This window comes from Pinus tabuliformis, chromosome 1_2, assembly GCF_031772625.1.
Source record: "Pinus tabuliformis cultivar Carrire ecotype Pingquan chromosome 1_2, CPIR1, whole genome shotgun sequence".
Lineage (NCBI taxonomy): Eukaryota > Viridiplantae > Streptophyta > Pinopsida > Pinales > Pinaceae > Pinus > Pinus tabuliformis.
Window position 1 is genome coordinate 1315937296 of NC_142298.1, and position 21433 is coordinate 1315958728.

The 21433-nt window shown below is 38.5% G+C and overlaps 1 protein-coding gene across 1 annotated transcript in view; it reads right to left on the bottom strand.

Annotated features, from left to right (window-relative positions):
* Positions 1–21433, bottom strand: part of LOC149211063 (transcription initiation factor TFIID subunit 5-like) — a 354672-nt gene that overhangs the window by 152874 nt on the left and 180365 nt on the right. The window contains exons 8-9 of the mRNA XM_089396888.1: positions 5170–5274; positions 3553–3704 (exon numbers count right to left, since the gene is read on the bottom strand). Of these exons, the coding sequence (XP_089253014.1) occupies positions 3553–3704; positions 5170–5274 (257 nt within the window). The remainder of the gene's footprint in view (positions 1–3552; positions 3705–5169; positions 5275–21433) is intronic.

The following is a 21433-nucleotide window of genomic DNA, read 5'->3' on the forward strand; positions in this document are numbered from 1 at the left end:
GATGGAGATAGAACCATAATATTGATAGTTTTGGGCTAATCTTAGGTGGTTTGATTCCCCATGTGATCTAACAAATTATTTTGAGATAAAAATCATAGTTTTTGCAGGTACTTCAGCCCTTGGCCTCCAAGATCACAAATTTGGGCAAAAATCGCTCGAAGAAGGTATTCAAGTAAGGGTTCAAGGGTTAGATCAATTGAAGAAGGATCTCTTCTATCTTTCATTGAGATCTGTAATGATTCATTGCTCCTATGTATCAAGTCTGAGAGTTGTTACTCTTTTTAGTGGTCCGAGATCTACTCATTATTCTTGTGATCTGAAGTCTTGGTGGTCCGAGATCTGCTTATTATTCTTGTGATCTGATGCCTGGTGGTCTGAGATCTGCTTCTTATTCTTGTGATCTGAAATCTGATCTGCTTGCCGAGATCTAACTCTGATTTGTCTCTAGTCCAAGATTTGAGCTACTCCAAGATTGTGACTTTGTCTCTAGTCCAAGATTTGAGCTACTCCAAGAGTGGAGACATGCAAGAACATGGATCCGGGGTTAAGGTCAAGTGGGAGGGAGGAGTGGCAAGGGCAGACGATGCACCAGAAAGGTTTAAGAGAAAGAACAAAGGAGGTAAACAAGTCACATCTCCTCTTACAGACAAAGAGGTGTTTCTTGCAGTGGACAAGAGTCGAGACCTGTTGCAAACCAGTCCAAGAATTTTTTAGACAACATTCTAAATTACTCAGTTATTGTATTGCAAGTTGTTAAGTGTTGATAAAATATTTGCTCAGCGAAGAGTCAATCCATGCACGGCAACCATAAGCCTCTTCAATTAACAACAAAATGCATGCAACAACCAAGTTTGCGAAAATAGATGTAAGAATGTTATGTAAAAAAATTAATTATTCTGTAACTATTAGTTTAATTAAGACAAAGGGCATGATCTTTGTTCACCAAGAGGCACTTAGGGTTGTATTTAAGCCAGGGCCTCTCACTCTGTAAACCAACCATTCATTCATTATTAATAAAATATATATCTTGGTTGATAATTGTTGAGTATTTCTACTCCATCTAGTATCAGAGCAGGGTTCCAGTCCTCGAGCCAAGTTGTGCGACTTCGTCGTTCCTCTCCGTTGTTCCCCGACCCTCGACTTCCTCCATCGTACCCCCTTCCGTCATTCCACGATTCATCAGCCACTATCCATCTGTTGCCATCACCGTAACAGTTTCATTGTTTCGACTCCACCCCGCTCTCTTCCACTGTCTGTCGTCAGTTTTTACGCTAGTCGAACGGGTCAACCACCGACGCATCGATTCATTGGGTGGTTCGTTCCTGCAGATTGGTTTGATACCATTACTCGCCTTGTTGACCGTCGTCATTCTCGTTCATCCACCGTCAACATTCTTTGCACACTAACGCTCCTGTTTAATAAGTTATACGGTATATAATTATATAATTAAGGTTATATAAAAATATAATTATATAACTTTTTATTATTATGATTATATAAATAAAATAAAAAATAAAAAATAAAAACTATATGTTATAAAAAAATAATTTCATTATATAATTAAATTAATTAATTTAATTTAATTATATATATTTAAAAAAAAAAGTTACGCTGGATAAGTATATTCCGTCGCATACCAGATCAATGGCTGCATCAATGTCGATGGCCGATTTCAATAAAAAATTGATAGATCTTGAGGCTAAGGTGACCGGACATGGTGAAACAATCAAAGCGCTCCAAGACACAACGAAGAGAATAGAGAGTCAGCTCGAGGAGAACAAGAATGAAATTAAAAAGGAGCAGGCATTTCAGTGAAGCGGATAAAGTGATGGTGATGTTTACTTATATTTGTAACACTATGAAAATTACACCCAATCAAGGACCCCAAAATAATGAAGCTACTCAACATCTCAATTCTCCAGATTCATCAAACCCGTCAGGCTCACATGAGAAGCCCAAGTCTCCAAAGACATCTTCCACACCTAATCAAGGAAATAGTAACACGAATTTTGAAAATAGGCAGCTCTAGAATCCATACACCAATATGTCATTTTCAAATCAATACCCCTTCTTCGCTCCACTGATAGCGACATATCAGCGAAGAGAAAAACTTGAGCTATCCAAATTTGACGGTAACAAAAAATGCCACGTTGCTTGGTTCAATAAAGTAGAAAAATATTTCAAAATTTATAGTATTGACAATGATGATGAAAACATCAGGCATGCTTCCATGAAAATGGAAGGCGAAGCATAGAATTGGTATATGTGATGGAAAAAAACGACACTCGCTATTAGTTGGAGGAAATTCAAAAATGCGTTCTTTATAAGGTTTCAAGGTGTCAAGGAAGAAGAGCTATTCTCAGCACTCACCAAATTGCAACAAAAAGGAGATGTGGACGAATACACTCAAGAATGGGAAACTTTGGCCATACGAGTACCTGGGTTATCAGAAACTTGTTTGATTCAGTCATACATCACGGGACTTAAACCCTATATTCAGGCTGAACTTGAGCTTCATGACATCACGTCTATAGAGGTAGCCAGACATAAGGCAAAGGTTGTTGAAAAAAAGCATGAAAAAATGCAGTGGTTGAAGGTTGAAAGAGTATATTCAAGACAAAGATTTTCCCAAGTCGCGAACACAGATAACACAAAATATGTTCCACCACATTTTCGTGAAGGAGAAAAAACTAACGTGGAATTGCAAAGGATGAAAGAGGGCAAGTGCAAACGTTGTGGCGAAAAATGGGACCCTAAACAAAGGTATGCTAAAGGGAAAGAGACCAAAAACCTGTATAAATGCAAAACAACTAAATATTCAGAAAGTGATGAATCAGACGTAGAAGAAATCGAAGATTCCCCGGAATTCTCTCTAGAACTAGATGACAAGAGCATTCCGCAAGTATCATTATCTCAATTTGACTGTAGCATAAAGACAATCAAATTGAAGCTTTGAGCTGTTTAAATCAGCATGTTTATGGATGTCTTTACAAGTTCCCTTGCAATTTCCATGGTGTCTCCTAGCATCTATGAAACACACAATTGAAGATGACGATGATGATGGGGACACCAAGCATATTGCAAGGGAACTTCTAAACACATCCACAAACTGAAGCAGGTGTTCAAGATAGAACAAAAAAGTATGTTTGGTTGTGCCACATGGTATAGTCCTGTATACTTACAAATCAACATGTTATATTTCACCAAAGTCACTCTGCTAATTAATGACTTTTGAGACTCCATGCCCTTGATCCAAATAGAAGTTTTCTTTTTTTCCTTTCGAAACAACACTAAAAAGTCAAATAAGAAAACATAGCCCCAGTCGAGACCAATCAAATGTCTTCTGATGTACTAGAGCATGTTATAACAAGTATATGATACAACCGTTTTGTTATCATTGCGTGTATAAAATGTTAAAATCTCTGTAACTCAAAGCCTGGACTTGAGGTCCTGAAAATTTTAATACCCATAAAAACAAGGTTTTCAAATACAACATGCAAGAAATCAGTACCAGATGTAAACAAAAAAACCCAGAAGAAAAAACAATCATACATGGTGGGCATTGGGAGCTCAGATTTCACACGAGGAGCAGTACGAACAACATTTGTCTCTGTGCAAATTCCCTTTCCCGTTGTACCAGTAACCTTATCTTTCTTCAACTTCTTGCTGGGGCCTCCGGACTTTCCAACTTCTCCAGCTTTTTTCTGCATTGACAAAATGAAAAGGCTATCAAAGTTGAATGTCAGGCAAGTTAAAAAGAATAGTCACTGCTTTAGCCACTGCCATGAAGGTTTTTCCCCAAAATTCTGAAATTCACCAAATCTCAAGCACTTGCAAAATTGCAAATTTAATGACCAGGTAAATTTTTACAATATTCACAAAAAATTTCAAGATTCACTGCTTTTATGAAAATATGATGGTTTAACATGTCCTTAACAAAATTTGTTTGAATCTCTTTTCCAAACATCATTTGGATTTTATCAAATTGTTTTGCACTGGCAAAACATTTCCGAATTGTTGCCAAATTCGAACACAAACACGAGCCTGGTGGCTTTAGGTTCATACTAAAAATAAATGTTACAAGATATGATCCGTTATTTGATACTAGGAAGAAATAAGCATATATTCACCAAATAGAATCCCCTTTATTTGAAATAGCATGACTTTCAAGAAAGATTATGAACTTCAAGATAATAAAGATCTTATTTGTTAATATAACAGATTCTTATATGGTGACATGCGCACTCAGTTTTCTCTACTAATTTTCCAGTCGTAATGAGTACTGGATAGCCAGCACCTGTTTCAGGCCAAGTAAAGCTCAAAGGAAGCCTAAAGAGTTTCCATACCCATAACAAATGCTTAAAAGTTACTGCCGATAATTGTGCCAGTGTCAATAAATTTATGACATTATTGCAGGCCATCATAACTATGGATTGGAACAAACTGGATGCATATTCCAGGATGTACTTTTGGCACTATTTTCCCAAGGAGATGTTCAACCATCATTCATTGATAAAAAATAATGCACCTTTCCGACGCAAACAAGAGTCAGAAATTTGAAAGGCTTGACAAAAAACAGCTTCCAAGTAACCAGAAAAAGCTGCTGTGTAATATTAGTATTGAACAGCAGTGACTTGGAAAAAGAACCTCTTAACCATAGATGCAGTCCCAGGATCGCATGATTCAATATGAATTAAAAGCATGCCACTTCTTGGCCATTTGCATAAGCTGGAATAAAGGACCTGCCTAAAGTAATTTGAAGAATCAGATGATTCAGATCCTATCAAATGAGGATCCTTGAATATTATCACTTATATTCTTGGATTTTGCAAAAGCTGTTAGCTATTTACACAAAAGGTATATCTGTTAGCACTTTGATTTTGATCGAAACCTTCAACTGGAGACGCTTTATGCTGTCATTTTTCTGACTGTGAAACAACATACTTTGGTCTCAGAAACAAGTTCCAATTAGGAAAGTGATTAAAAGATAGCCATAAACACACACAAGAATAGCACCAAAAATTGGAAACTAGATGTTCGCCTGATTCATGTTTTCGAGAAAAACCCAGCCCAAGTATTAGATTGCATCAAGTCACTCTATGCCTTCATTTCACAAATATTTTTCAATCATTAGAAACAATCGCCACAATCAAGATACTTCTTATTAACCTTGCTCTCTTCTCCATCTCCTTCTTTGGCTTCGGCTTCAGCTTTATCAGCCTCTGCAGCTAAAATTTCCTTCTCAAGTCTCTCTTCTAAAGAGTCTTCCAGTACCTACAAGAAAAAGGATTTAAGAAATTTCATTAGGTTATTTTTTTATGCATACAACACATCAGTAATAAAAGGAAATAGAAAATATCAATATATCAAAGACAGTCAAAAAATATAGTCATTGCAACTAAAAAGAAAGTATGTACAAGGCCCCACATATCTAGGCTTTATGGAGCAAACTTCAAAAGTAAATTGGCTTCTGCTGTAATAAAACATTTTGATCACCTATTCCCACTTTTCGTCTCTTTTTATAAATTTAGCATTCTATTAACTTCAACATTATAAGCATAATAATTTAATAAGAACAATAACACTATAATTAAGCTATTAAAGGTCAAATAGAAAATACCCCTTCACCTCATGAATAATCAATGCATATAAGCACACCATCACAAGATGTTACCCACCATTTTGTGGGTGATATCCCTAGGAGAAAAAATTTCTCCAAGATGGTCCTCAGCCAACAGCCCCTTGCAGCCACCAACTATCTCGTTGTGTCATTTCTCCACCACTTGAGCCAGCCATGTGGTCTCTCACCCATCTGTTATGAAAGTATGTTTGAAGGTGGGCCTCCCGAACCCAAAGGTATGCCTTCTCATTTGGTAATTGAATATTGTAGTTTGCTTATCATGAACACTTTTGGGCATGGATTATTGAGGGGATTTGACAGAAACAATGGGCTAGGTTTGTGCTCTTGTCCCCTAGACCCCTTTTGGATATTAACCTTAGATTCTAGTCCCGTGGGATCTCTTTTACTGACCAATTGGATTTGGGGATGGTATTTCATGGGAAACCCTGATTTTGGTTGCGTGGTCCCGCTCGCTCATACACATATATTACCCCTTTTTCCGTTCATTATAACACCATTCATCATTTCTCCCACTTGGGTCCACATTCCTCCACTGGGTCCACATATGGCTAGCTCTCCCCTTTCCCTTGCCCACACCTTGGGTCGAGCTCGGAATGATGCCCTAGAGGTTGATGCAACTTAAAAGAAAAGTAAAAACATACTTGGCCACATTCAACAAGAAAATGTACCACAAAATGCAAAATATGGTTGGGACAAACACATTTAGCACGTGGGAAAAGCCAATACATGAGCTCTACCCCATCATCATGGCCATCACCTTGGTTCCTGTTGACCACTAGAGTGGCACCTGATGATTATATGAAGACTCCATGCCCAAGGATAATCCAGAGGACACTTGTACCATCAGATATCATCAGTCAACAGAGTTTTCTTAACTTTACTTCTATTTTCTCATCATCTTACTTGTACCCAGATTCCACACCCTGTGGGGAATTGTAATAAGTGATACTAGTAATGATGAGTTTTGAGTATGTAACAAGCCTAGGATGTTGGGACTCGATCAGCAAATGAGTACACCTTGGAGTTTTTTTTTTATCTGGTTAATTATCCTTTCTTTTTCAGAGGCAGATAATTTTCTGTGTTTTTTCACTCACTTTTTACCCCAAAGCCGGGGTGACGGTTTGAAGGTTGAGCCCCTGACACATCTTAGTGTCTAGAGTCGATGTATATTACCATATTAGATCACACAAAAAATTTAGTGGAATTTGGTTAGGTCTACTTAGTCATTTTTTATTTTCTTAGATTTCCCACAGGTCAAAAATTGCAAATAAAATTGTATTTAAATTGTAATAAGTGTAGTCTAGAAAAGTTGTATGGGGTATGGGTAATCAAAATTACACCTCTCATCCTCAACTTTCTACTATGACACACTTTAAGAGGTTAAAAATGTGTTTTGAACCCTCAAAACCCATTTTTTCTAAATTTAGTGGGAAAATTGGCAATCAATTAAGCCAGAAATTAAATAAATGGAAAAAAATAAATATCCACACATGCTAAATGTTGTGGAAATGAGGTGGAAAATTATGAGAAAGTTAAAGTGAAGTCCCAAGGTGATGTGGACTCCTAAAATCAAGGAAAGGGCTTGTGCTCAAATAAAATCGAATTTCTAGCATTATAGGAGAAAGCAGCTTACTTGGAAATTCGAATTTGTGAAGTTAATGCACATTTGGGAGAATTTGGAAGAATATTTGGTGGAGATTTTTGTGGGAAGTTGTCCCCACATAGGTTATCACCCATATACACTTGTCATTCTATCATAAAATTCGAATTTGGCGCATATGGAAAGAAGAAAATGATGTTCACTTGCCAGAATTCGATTTTTACACTTGGAATTGGAGCTCCATTCAACAAATTTGAATTTCTCTTTGGAATTGTCACCTCATGCCACTTGTTTAATCACTTCTACATTGTGATTGGCTCCAGTGCCATTTGTATTGTCATTCTTTATTGGTATTTGCTCCCAACTCTCTATATAATAGAGCCATGGGCTCTCACATTGTATCATGTAATACGCGCTATTGTGCTTGAGGAGACTCTGCGGGATTGTATTCACTACTTGCAATATAATACAACAACCTTTGGGGTAAAGCGTGATGGTGTTCTTCTCCTTACATGTGTAGTAAAATTTTGACTTCTTGTTATGCTTCTATTTATTTCCTCATGTCATTATTTCTTTCATGCTTGTTTCAAGTTATGTTAGTATGCAACTATCTCATATTACCATAAGATATTAAGAGTTAATTATTTGTTTTAGAAAAAAAGATGTTCTAGTGGATAATAGATGTATCTCTAGGAATTATTTCCACTGCATTTATTTAATTTCATGTCGATTTAATGATTTGTGGTGAAGTTTTGTAGATGAATCATTATTTGGTCAAGCTTTTCAAGCGTGTGGGGAAATTCCAGGAGGAATCAACCCATTCTTGAAAAATATTCAAGGAGAACCCACATGTTTTGAATTCCAAAGTCTCATCTATATCTTATTTGTGTCTTGCAAGGATTCTTTCAAGTTTCTTAAAGCTTTTATTTCTTGCATCAAAATATCAAACTTGGAAAAATTTATTTTTAACGTATTGTACTTCATTTATCAATATCTAGCTATTTCAAAGAGCTAAGTCATGGCTAGTGTTGACACCTAATCTTTATGATTGGGGGAATTTGTAAATAAATAAATTAAGAATGTGAACAGTCATCGAGAGATGAACTGAACAATCACTCCTATTGTATATAACAATAGCCTACCTATGGAATAATAGACGAATCAGTTTTACTGCCTTTGGAGAGTTATTGCCTGGCCTGACATGGTATCAGAGCCAGTTCTAAAAATAGTTGTAACTCCCTTCAGTTTTGCTACTGTGGGCTGTACGCTGGCCTGAGCTCTGTCCTCAAACGCCTCTGTCGTTCTGTCCACTGAGCGTTGCTCTGCCTCTGTCCTGAAATAATTTGCCACTGCCATATTCCCCTCTGTCCTGATGATGGCCTGTCCGAGTTCATTTCGCTCTCTACGCTTCTATGCTAAAATCACTGTCGAAACTCTGCAAATCTCGTTCATTCTTGAATACATCCGTTGAAGCGCGTCACTGCATGCTGTGTTGAAGGGGTCGTATTGCTGTGTTGAGACATTTGTTTTGGAAAGTTCAAAATGATTGAAGAATTAGTGTGAGATCCTGGTCAAAACTTGCAGGTGTTGCGGTGTTTGGTAAGTGCTTTAATCGGAATTCGTTATCAAGCTCATAAATTGCAGAAGATTGATGGTCAATGGCATATACAGTGAATGCATGAAGTTTTTTAGTCAGTTGAATGGCACTGTACGTTGGAGTGATTGTATCCACTGCTCTACTGTTTCCATACGCTATACACTGGCGTAACTGTGTATGCGGTCCCCTCAGCTCCCACAAGTGTATTCATTATGCGCCCTCTCCTTCGGTCGCACTGTATTAAACCACCTCTTCGTTTTATTATTTCAACAATCACTACAGCCTTGCTGATGGCTTGGCCCATTGCTTTCAACACAATTTCTGGAGTTGCCTTGTCCTGCAAGAGACTCGAGGCATAACTGACATAATTCCTTATCAACCCTTGAGTTGTCACCCGGATTTCATTATGATTAATTGCAGTCTCAGCCTTCGGCCTCTCGCACTGTATTAAACCACCTCTGTTGGTATCAGAGGACTCTTGCGGTGAACCTCCGTGCACTCTTGCGGTGAACCGTTTGATTCATCACTCCATAACACTGTTTGATTCATCACTCTTTTTTATTCCTCCCTCACCGCTTCGGTTTCTCATATCCCACTGACATAACATACCTCCCTCACCGCTTCGATTTCTCATATCTCGCACAAAGGGAACATCCTTCATCATCTCATTCCTTTTCTCGCTCGGTAGGCAGAGGGGGTTTTGCTCGAAAGCATCGTGGAGAACCAGAGGATTGTCCACCTCTTGTTGGCCAGGCTGAACAAGTTCATAGCGGGAGAGAATAGCGGGAAGCAACAAAATTAAGAGGCACCGCGCCATTGCAAAACTGATACTTAAATACGTTGTTCCATATTACTTAAATACATTGTTCTATACATATATAATGCTGATATACATTAGTTCGTTGTTGCTTTTGGCTCCGGCGTTTGGCTTCCACGTTGTATATGAATGTTATTAACGTTGTACGATTGGAATGTTATTATTGTTGTCGTATTGGAATGTTATTAACGCTCTTGCGTTTGGCTCCCACGCTGTCCCCCATATACCACGACAAAATAATACCTCTGTTTTTAATATATCTGAGTACAATTTCACTGTACATCAGCAGAAGTTTTTTTTATCAGCAGAAGTATTTTTTACAGAATGCATTCAATCATCTCTATGGTAGGAATAGTTCTCACTGGCAAGGAGAACTATCCTGAATGGTCCCGGATGATAAAACACACCCTCATCTTCAATGAGTTATGGAAAAGAGTGTGTGTCGGAGAAGGAGACAATGACCCAGTGCAGCCTACATCAGACAAAGAGCTCGTCATTAATCGCAACATCTGTAAATGAAGAAGTAAGTCGCCATATTTCATCATATTCAACTGCCTTTGAAGCTTTACAAAAGCTGAAAGAACTCTATGACTCACATTCTGCACTTGAAGTTGTTCAGCTCATGATTAAACTCTTCACTCTTGAACTGAAAAATAATGATCCTCTTGCTCTTGCATCTGAAGTAAAATCTATAATGCATGATATCAAATCCACTAAGGTTGAGCTGGATATCCCTCTTATTGTTGTTCTCAAGGCACTCTATCCTACTTACTCCAATTATCTTGAGTCTTTACAAGCAAATGGAAATCTTCAAGATATAACCTTTGACTCTCTTGTGAAAAAGTTTGCTGAAAGAGAGAAAGCCTTTGGAAAGAAGACAACCCCTGAATCTTCTAAAGAGACTGTGTGCCTTGCTCATAAAGAAAAGCATCCTGCCCATGATTCTACAAGAGGAAGAGGTGGACGAAGAGGAAGAGGAAGATACTTCAGAAGCAGGGGGGGCAGACATTCTCAAGGAGAAAAGGCAGACTTACATTGCATTCGCTGCAAAATAAATGGATCACATGATGCCTCTACATGCAAGCTACCATGGGACAAAATTGAGCAGAAAAGAAACCAACAAAAAGGTAAAACTGATGATACAGACAAAGGTAAAGCACCTGAATCCGCTGACTATATTGAGGCACAATGTAACATTGGAGTAAATGAAGATTTGTTTAATGCTTCACTTGCTTCTTCAAAAAATGATTGGTTGCTTGATTCAGGAGCAACCTGTCATATGACTCATAGAAAAGATTTTTTTGAAGATTTCACTGACAATGTTGATGGAGCAGTATACTTTGCAGATCAGTCAAAAATCAAGCCATCACGGCTTGGCACAATCAGGCTTAAACTGCCTGGTCTTCCAGACTTTCTTCTGGATCACGTTCTATATCTCCCACAGCTCAAGAGAAACTTGTTGTCCTTGCTCCACATCCGCCAGCAAGGTCACTCCATTCATATGTTTGATGGCAAGCTTGAGGTAAGAAAAGCTTCTGACCACTCACTTGTCATGAGGGGAATAGAAGAAGAAAGACTTCTCAAACTACAAGGAACCTCTGCTCATGCACAACATTTCTCATATATTTCTCATCATGAAGAAGGTACACTTCCATCAAGTTTATTATGGCATGCTAGATTTGGACATTTAAACTATGCCAGTCTCCACTTATTGAAGAAAAATGGTGTTGTTGGTTTGCCTACAATTCCTAGGAAACATAAGCAATGTGATGTTTGCATTCTAGGAAAGCATAGCAAACAGCCTTTTCATGATTCACATTCAAGAGCACATAGGAAGCTTGAACTCATTCATTCAGATTTATGTGGTCCAATGCCTGTTCCTTCTGCAAATGGAAATAAATATATCATGACATTTATTGATGATTACACCAGAATGTGTTGGGTTTATTTATTGAAGAACAAATCTGATGCCTTTCAAACATTCAAGAATTTTCATAAATGGGTTGAAAATGATGCACAATCTCATATTGGGTCTATTCGCACTGATAATGGAAAAGAATATACATCAAATGAATTTGAAAACTATCTTCGCCAACATGGGATCAAACATCAAACAACTGTGCCTTATAATCCCCAACAGAATGGTGTAGCTGAAAGAATGAATAGAACAATATTGAATATGGTACGATCCATGCTTTTCTTCAAAAAAGTAAAGATAATGTTTTGGGCTGATGTTGTTCTATGTGCTGCATATATAAAGAATAGATGTCCATCTAATGCTATAAGAAACAAGACTCCTTATGAATTGTGGTATGGACATGTTCCTTCGGTAAAACATCTCAGGATCTTTGGTTCCACCTGTTATGCTTTGATACCAAAGGTACATAGAAACAAACTTGGTGCTAGAAGTCGTAAGTGTATCTTCTTGGGGTATTCAAACACCTCCAAAGCATACCACCTCTATGATGAAGTAAATAAAAAGTTTGTTGTATCTAGAGATGTAATTTTTCTTGAATCATCCAAATCTGACAATGCTGTTGAGCGGCAACTTGATCGCTTGGATAGATTCGCAAAAACGAAATCATTTCAAGAGTTTGATAATCAGATTCCACATCTTGAAGGGGGGATTCTTATACTAGATCAACATGTGGAATCTTCTTCTGAAGAAAAATCTCCCCTGCATGAAACTCCAACAACGGATGATGCTTTAAGTGATGTAATTGATAGAATTGGGAGACTCAATCTTGATTCAGTCCCGACTCAATCTTGATTCAGTCCCAACTCAATCAACACAGCAGCCTGGACCATCTCAGAAAGGTCCCTCGAAGTGGCTGACAAAGACACTTGAAAGTGTTCATGCTGATGAAATTGGAAAAACAGGAACCAGAAACTCAAACTAACAAAATGGAGGTGATGTAGATGACTCTAATTCACCTGTTGATATGGATGTTACTTATGATTGTGAATTGAACTTGTCTATAGATTTTGAACCAACTTCCTTCAAAGAAGTTGCTTCTCATGATGAATGGAAAGAAGTGATGCAAAAGGAGTATGATGCCATCATAAAGAACGGCACTTGGAAGCTGGTTGATCCTCCATTTGGAACCAAACCAATTGGCTGCAAGTGGGTCTACAAGAACAAGTACAAAGCTGATGGCTTACTTGACAAGCACAAAGCTAGGCTTGTGGCAAAAGGTTTTGCACAGAAGGAAGGGGTCGATTATGAGGAAACTTTTGCCCCCACAGCAAAATGGGCCACCATCCGGACACTCTTTGCACTAGCAGCTCAGAACGGTTGGAAAGTCCATCAAATGGATGTAAAAACTGCATTCTTGAATGGAGATCTAAAAGAGAATGTTTTTATGTCCCAGCCTGAAGGATTTGTTGTGAAAGGACATGAACATAAAGTATGCAAACTTGTGAAGTCCTTGTATGGCCCCAAACAAGCACCGCGAGCCTGGTATGAAAAACTAACTGAGCATCTTCTGAAACTCAACTTCAATCATTTTGATCTTGATGATGCAACTTTATTTGTCAAAAAAGTTGGCAAAACAGTTGTGTATCTTGTGGTATATGTAGATGATCTTTTAATGACAGGGAACAATGAAACATAGCATCCATAAAGAAGGAATTGGGGAAAAGTTTTGAAATGACTGATTTGGGCTATGTTCATTACTATCTTGGCATTGAAGTAACCCAACATCCAAAATCCATATTTCTTTCTCAAAAGAAATACATTGGAGATTTGTTAAACAGATTTGGCATGACAGAGTGCAATCCCCTTTCTACTCCAATGGAACAAAACTTAAAGCTCACATCTGTTGAAGGAAACGAATTTGAGGATGCAACAAAGTATAGACAGCTTGTAGGAAGTCTCATCTACCTCACTACTACCAGACCAGACATTTCATTTACTGTTGGAATCCTCTCCAGGTTCATGCAAAGGCCTTGTGAGGGACATTGGTCTGCTGCAAAAAGAGTTCTAAGGTACTTGAAGGGAACTCAAGACCTTGGAATCAAGTATACACAGGTGGACGACTTCAGCTTGATTGGATACTCTGATTCAGACTTCGATGGAGACAAAGAAACTGGGGTATCTACTTCAGGATATGCTATGAGTCTTGGATCAGGAGCTGTCTCCTGGAGATAGGGCAAAACAAGACAAAGCAAAACAGGTAGAATAGAGCAGAGCAGGGCAAAGGTCAGGCTGTACAGGGCAGTGCATTTGATGGATGAATAGTAGCGACCGACAGACAGATTGCAAATGAAGTTCTCCCTAGTTGAGAGGGAGTGTCAAAATTGGCAACTAGGGCAAAACTTCATGTGGGTCATCTTATTCATCACTGATAATATGTTCATTAGATTCCTCTCGTCGAAAAGTGTAGGATTGATCTAAAGATCATCTGATTCCGATAAGTATTCATGGAGATATGAATTTATTTTGATTATGGATTTATTATCAAGCCGACCTACAACTCATGTAGGCTCAGAAGCCCAACAATCGCATCTATTCAAACATCAATAGTTGTGTATAAATACAGGAGGACTTTTCCTCATTTGCACTCACTCATCTCATCACATCTCTCTCTCTATTATGCAAAAAAGAGTCTCTTCTCTACTACGCAAAAAAGGGTCTCTCTTTCACACATGTGAAGCTGGAAGCTGTTGAAACTGAAACTGCAACTGCAGAAGTGAAGTTTGACCTGTGTGGACCAGAAGATCTGAACTGCATTGTAGGTTCATCTGAACCTCCTCTGAAGGCTGCAACTTTTGGTGGTGGAATCAAGCCGATCCGACAGTCGGTTTGTGAGATATCAATTGCCCCAATTTTGATGATGAAGCCACTAATGTCGATGTTGCTGATCTAGGGTTTGCTACTACTGATATAAATCAGATTTATTATACTATTTCTCTCTGTTGAATTATTGAAGATAAAAGAAGATTTGATCAAAGGGTTTCCCCACACATTGTGGGGTTTGTCCTTGGTTAGCCGCCACATCTTGTGTCTCTTGTCTTGGCTTGTTTTCTGTCGATCGTTTAATGTTCTATCTGCACTTTACTTTATGTACATGTGATTGCTAATCTGTGGAATATAATAAAAAAAAGAAGTAAACTGTTATAAGCATAGAACATACCATAACTTAACAGGACAACTATCTATACATTGAATCGAACTCAATTGAGACCAAGTAATGAAAAGACTCCTTATGAATTATGGAAAGGAAGACCTGTGTCAGTAAAATACTTCAAGATTTTTGGAAGCAAGTGCTTCATAAAAATCAATGATGACTCACCAGGAAAATTTCATTCACGGGTTGACGAAGGGATCTTTCTTGGATATTCTATAAGAAGCAAAACCTACAAGTGCTACAATAACCGACTACGTAAAATAGTGGAAAGCATTGATGTAAAAATTGATAAAGACCTTCTAGAAAAATAAATTGAAAAACATAAAGTTGATCCTCTCATTGAAGAAGAACCTGAAAAAGAAGAAAAAGACCAAGGACAAAGAACCATCTCAAACCCCTTCAAAGATGAAATTTCTCCAAAAATATCACCCAGAAGAGCAAATTATTGGCAATATGGATGAAGGGATGCAAACCCAAAGAAGGATGACTAGTACACCAAAGAAGAATGATGTTGCTCTTCTATCCATGATAGAACCATAAACATTTACTCAAGCAAGTAAGGATCCTCATTGGGTAAAAACCATGGAAGAAGAAATGTCTCAAATTCAGAAGAATGAGACATGGGAGCTGGTACCTCATCCGAAGGACAAAAACATAATAGGAACCAAATGGGTATTCAAAAACAAAATGAATGAAGATGGACAAATCATCAAAAACAAGGCAAGGCTTGTTTGTAAAGGCTATTCACAAATTGAAGGAATTGACTTTGAAGAAACATTTGCACCAGTAGCTCGTGTGGAAGCTATCAGGATGTTCTTGGCATTTGCTTGCTCAAAAGGATTCAAAATCTATCAAATGGACGTAAAATCAGCGTTTCTGAATGGGGAACTCAAGGAAGAAGTCTACATGGAACAACCACAAGGGCTCAATCTAACAGAAGGAAAAGACTTTGTTTGTAAGTTAAAAAAGGCATTATATGGGTTGAAACAAGCTCCTAGAGCTTGGTACGCAAGATTGGATCACTATCTACAACAACAAGGCTTCAAGAAGGGGGTGGCAGGAAGTAATCTCTACATAAAGACGGATGAGGATAAGTTACTAGTCACACTTGTTTATGTTGATGATCTGATTTTTGCTAGTAATAATGATGAGATGAGCCATGAGTTTTCTCAAAATATGTCAAAAGAGTTCAAGATGTCGATGATAGGAGAGTTATCTTACTTCCTTGGACTACAAGTATTTCAAACCACGGCAGGCATGTTCATATCTCAAGCCAAATATCTTAAAGACATGCTTAAAAGATATGGAATGGAAGACTATGCACCCATGAGCACACCTATGACCACAAATTGTAAATTAAGCAAAGATGATGACTCCCCTCCAGTAGATGCAACTCATTACAGATCAACAATTGGAGCCCTTCTATACTTAACTGCTACGAGACCCAACATTATGCAGGCAGTAGGAATGGTGGGAAGATTTCAATCAGCCCCTAAACAATCCCATTTGATGGCTATAAAAAGAATTCTCAGATACTTGAAAGGAACTCCTGATTTCGGCCTTTGGTACCCTAAGAGCTCAACTCTTACTGTGAGTGCATACACCGATGCTGATTGGGCTAGAAGTGTCGATGATTAAAAAAGTACTAGTGGAAATGCATTCTTTCTAGGAGACTGTTTAGTATCTTGGCTCAGCAAAAAACAAACATTCATATCACTATCTACAGTTGAAGCCGAGTATATAACTGCCGCAGATTGTTGTACTCAAATATTATGGATGAAGGAAGCTCTAAAAGATGTCAACATAGGTACAAATCAACCAATTACCATCTATTGTGATAATACAAGTGCGATCAGCCTCAGCAAAAATCCAGTGATGCACTCAAAGACCAAACATATACCAATCAAGTATCATTTCCTTCGTGAACAAATAGTTAAACAAAACATCATCTTGGAATATATGAATACCAAGGAGCAGATAGCTGATATTTTCACAAAACCTCTTCCTCGAGAAGCATTTGAACATCTTCGTCAAAAGATGGGAAGCAGTTCGACAATGGGAGTCCTTGTGCACTCCTTTGCCACTGATGTCAAAGGGGGAGAGAAGAAGAATATTGCCATCAATGACAAAGGGGGAGATTGTTGATATAGATTGTCATTAATGGTAATATGAAGCCGAGGAGCTATTAGAGCAGAGCTATCAAAGTAGAGAAGAGAAGCAAGTGTAAGAGTGGAAGATTGAGGAGGAGCCATATCGGGAGTATCCCGTGTAATGTATGCCCAAGAAGAACCGAGAGGACGAATTCATCAAAAGAAGCAAAGAGGAACATATCAGAACAGTTCTATTGGAAGTTGTCAGACCAGGAGCATTATATTGGAGCCGAGGTATGGAGGAGGGTTGTGGAGTCGTATTGGATGGCGTTAAGAGATAAACGACGGAGATGAGTTTTTGTCCTAGCGGAAAAGGAATCCGAAGGAGTAGAGCTATCGGAAGCCAAAGGAAAAACTATCGAAAGTATCGCATATGCCAAGAGTAAGAGCCATAACGGAGGAGTTGACAGTTAATCTCGTGGTTAAACAATTAAGCGCTTTATTTGAGTGATTGATTAATGCACGTGGTTATATTCCAAAAAGCGAGTTTGTAATAGTGGCAGTGGTTTTCGGGCGGATGCAAAATGGTAAGTGGTATTTAGAGGAGAACGTCCGATTCCATTCAATGGTTGACATGTAGCAACTGGAGGAGAGAGAAAAACTGCTCATTTCGGGCGGGTAACTCTCGTGCAAGTAGTCCACCCGAAATGCATGTAGGTCGTTGGATCTAGCACGAGTTGATCGACGGCGAAGGATCAATGGACGGTTTTGGGTTGATCGGGTTAAGTCGGGACTGTTAGATCTGGAGAGAAGAGATCTACGATGCAGCAAGCTTCCGATGGATTGTGTTGATCGGACCGAGTGTTGATCATCGGATCTAATACAGAAGAAATCGACGGTGTGGAACGAGGACTCCTATTATATCGCGCCCTAATGGTATATCGCGTCTGCCGTATCGAGAGTTATGTATCGCAGTGTTTAAGGCCTTGTCACGTTAAAACTCTGATTGCGATAATACCGCGGACCCATTGCTCCATTGTAATACGCCCTATTGTAATATCGCGTCCGCCGCGTCGGAAGATATGTATCGCAAGTTATAAAGGGATAGCACACTATAAACTGCGATTGCAATATTACTGTGGACCCAACGGAATTATGAAAGACAGTTTATAATCATATCACATCCAGTAGGGGCAATCGGCAATCAGCCATCGGCGATGTTATAAGCACGACGTATAAAAGACCTCCAGAAACTTGCGATTGCGATTGAGATAGTGACGTGGCTGGTGGGATTATTAATGTATATTTTATGAATATTAAAAAAAAGGGGGGCCTCTCTGATATTTTCTTTCATATGCAACATTATTGTAATTTGGCCTCTCTTCCACATTAACGTGTCCTGTGAGTATTGATGGATTCGAAGAGACAGAGGAAGTCGAAGAGTGAGCGTAGAGGAAGTTGAAAGATCAAGTGAGCGTTGAGGAAGCCGAAGCTCAAGCGAGCAAGGAGAAAGCCAAAGGTCAAGCGTATCAGGCATATAAAACAAAGAGAAAGGAAAGTTTAATGTTGCTAGCAAACTGTAAGATTAAAAGGGAGCCGAAGTTCTGGAAAAAGTGGAAGGAACAAGAGGACAGAAGTAAGTCATAGGTCCAACAGGGTTGGGAGCAGAGAATTACAACCAAACAGATCCAGACAGTTACAACAAAGGGTTGGAGCCCTTGAGGTTGGTGCCTCAGAATTGAAAGGATTGGTGTCCTAGGAGTTGGTGCTCCTAAATTCAAGGTTGGTGCCTTGACAAGACAGAGTTGGTGCTCTGGAGGTTGGAGCCTCACAAAGAGTCCAAGTTGGTGCTTGGCAACTGATTGAAACCATATATATATATATATATATATATATATATATATATATATTGTACTTGATTTATTGCAAAGATCACATTAATAAAAGCATCTATTCCTATTATCTATTTCTGTGTTCCAAATATAAATGTTTTTAACTGATAAAAATAATAATTGAAAAAGAAATACTGATTCACCCCCCCTCTCAGTGTTTCCAACAACATCCCCAAATGGGTCTTTAATACATGACAATGTCTCAACTGACTTTATGACAAACCTAGAAGCACTCAATGGGTGCTTGACCTAAAATTAAATTTCCCTTGAGCATGAAACCCATGCCTCAAGAACAATAATCATAAATTTATTTTTCTCTTTTCATTAAATACATAAAATCATGATTAAATATATCATTATGAAGACCGAACCTAGTTACATATTTCAACACTCCCTCTTAACTAGGGAGGTATTCATAATCCATACAAGGTACTTGGACATTCTCAATCTTAAGGATAGAGTCGGATTGGTAACCCATTTGTTTGGAATCATACCAACTAGTATTGTCACATAGCAAGCCCTTGACTAACAGCTCTATCTCTCCACAAGATCAGAGCACAATGTTGGCGAGATCAATGACTAATAAACACCATCATCATTGTCTCCCAAGGCACATATCTCATCTGAGTGTTCAAAAGGTATGTCCTTCCACAACTATTCTTATCTTGGATTCCCAGTCCTCAAAGAATATCAGTCCTTTACGACTACTCTTATCTTGGATGCTCTACCTAATCTTCAAAGAGTATGGATGCCATATGCTTACCCAATTCTCCATTCTTTCTTCACAAAATGAAGACAAGAATGATGTGTCTTTCTCTCCCTCTTACCTAGGGAAAATATACCCATTCCTATAGAAGGAATCTACACAAGTTCCCTCTTATCCAGGGACTTGTTTCCAACAACAGTTTTCTAGTCTTTGGTAGAGATCATTGAACCTTCAACTGCTTGTAGAGCTCCTCCTTCAATATCATGAATTCCATCTTCATCATTATGGAGTCTTCATCTTGTAGGGCATTGGTCGTCCATCACTTTCCTTCACGAACCATGTCATTCATGTCATCCTTTTCATCGGAAAGTGATCTTCTAGTCCACATCTGGCTCTTCTTCATATAACTACCTCTTCCATGTCATGTTTTCCTTCAAGAGCTTCCATCCAATCACAAGAGTACTAGTCGTAGGTGACATCTACAACTCTCTTTCGATAGCCCTGTATTAAGCCATCCAGATGTTCAAAAATCAAAAATGAACATCAAATCAAAGTTACCTTTTGTGATGGCCTTTCATCATGAAATTTGCTTCTTGCAACATCCTGTATAGTCATAGACATATCTCCAAGATTTCCAATGTCAAGGGTGTTCTTTCTTTTCAGACTCTATCAAGGTCTTCATTCCTTTCCCATAGAGATATCATACCAGATCCTTCTACTCATCGGATGTTGATTCCTTATGTGATCATAGTTGCATATTTCACGATCTCTTCTTTATTTCTTCACATATTGCTTCCCAGGAACTTCATCGTTCTTTCATCTTTGTCAACCACCTCATATTCCATATGAGGATATATTATGTTGATTTAATCTTTTCAATATGTGAACCATGTCTCCATGTATCTTTCCAAAGGAAGAGATCCCTTTTGATCATGCTCATGGTGTAGAGCATTTACCCATGCAACCATATGACGACATGACTTAATCAAGTACATGAATACATACCTCTTTCCAAGACTTCGATGTCATCAATTTCTTCATATGTAGGGTTCAGCCATCCATCACTTTCCTTCGTCATGTCATTCCTTCTTTCCTGGAAAGTATCCTCCTTGGCTTTGCATCTGGGGCTTCCTTCATAAGGCCATCTATCTTCACCTTTTCTTCAACGGTGATTTACAAGGTACATAGTTGTGACATCCTTCACAACTCTCCTTACCTTGGCCCTGCACACATACCCAAAATTTTCCAAGAGGTCAGACACCAAAAACAAATCACATGTTACCTTTTGGTGATGGCTTTCTATCAATGACATCTTCTTGTAGGCATCAACATCCTGCATACGTGTTGACATATCTCCCAACGATATTTGTTGTCAAGGGTCTTCATCTTTTCAGACTTCTATCAGAGTCTTCACATCTTTTCGGGAGATTTCCTGGTCAAGTCTTCCTGATCTTCTGGATGTTGATTGCCTTCATCAAGGTTGCATACTTCACGATCTCTTCCATCCTCACATCTTTCATTCCTAGGAGCTCTCAGAGTTCTTCAATTGTATTCAACTACCTCATACTTTAAATGAGGACATATTATGTTGATTTCATCTAGTGTGACTTAAGTCTTTCAACATCCTTTCAAAGGAGATCTTTTCCCTTTTGATCATGCTCGATCCATGTTACTTGCAACCATATTACATGACATTACAATATTAAACAAATACAATCATACATACCTCATTATTCCTTCAGGCTTCTTTCAGCAACTTTCCTGATTGGACAGATCTTCAATCCCTTGATCTGCTTCATCATGTCATCAGTGCTTCATCTCATGATTTCCATAAGTTGGAATTCCTGATGAAGCACTTGTTGCCTTCCCAGACTAGGGGATCCTCCGCTGAGATTTCTATCAGAGATCCTTCAGGATCTAGTATATCCCCTTCAAATGTTTCCTTTGTCCTGGATGACTTC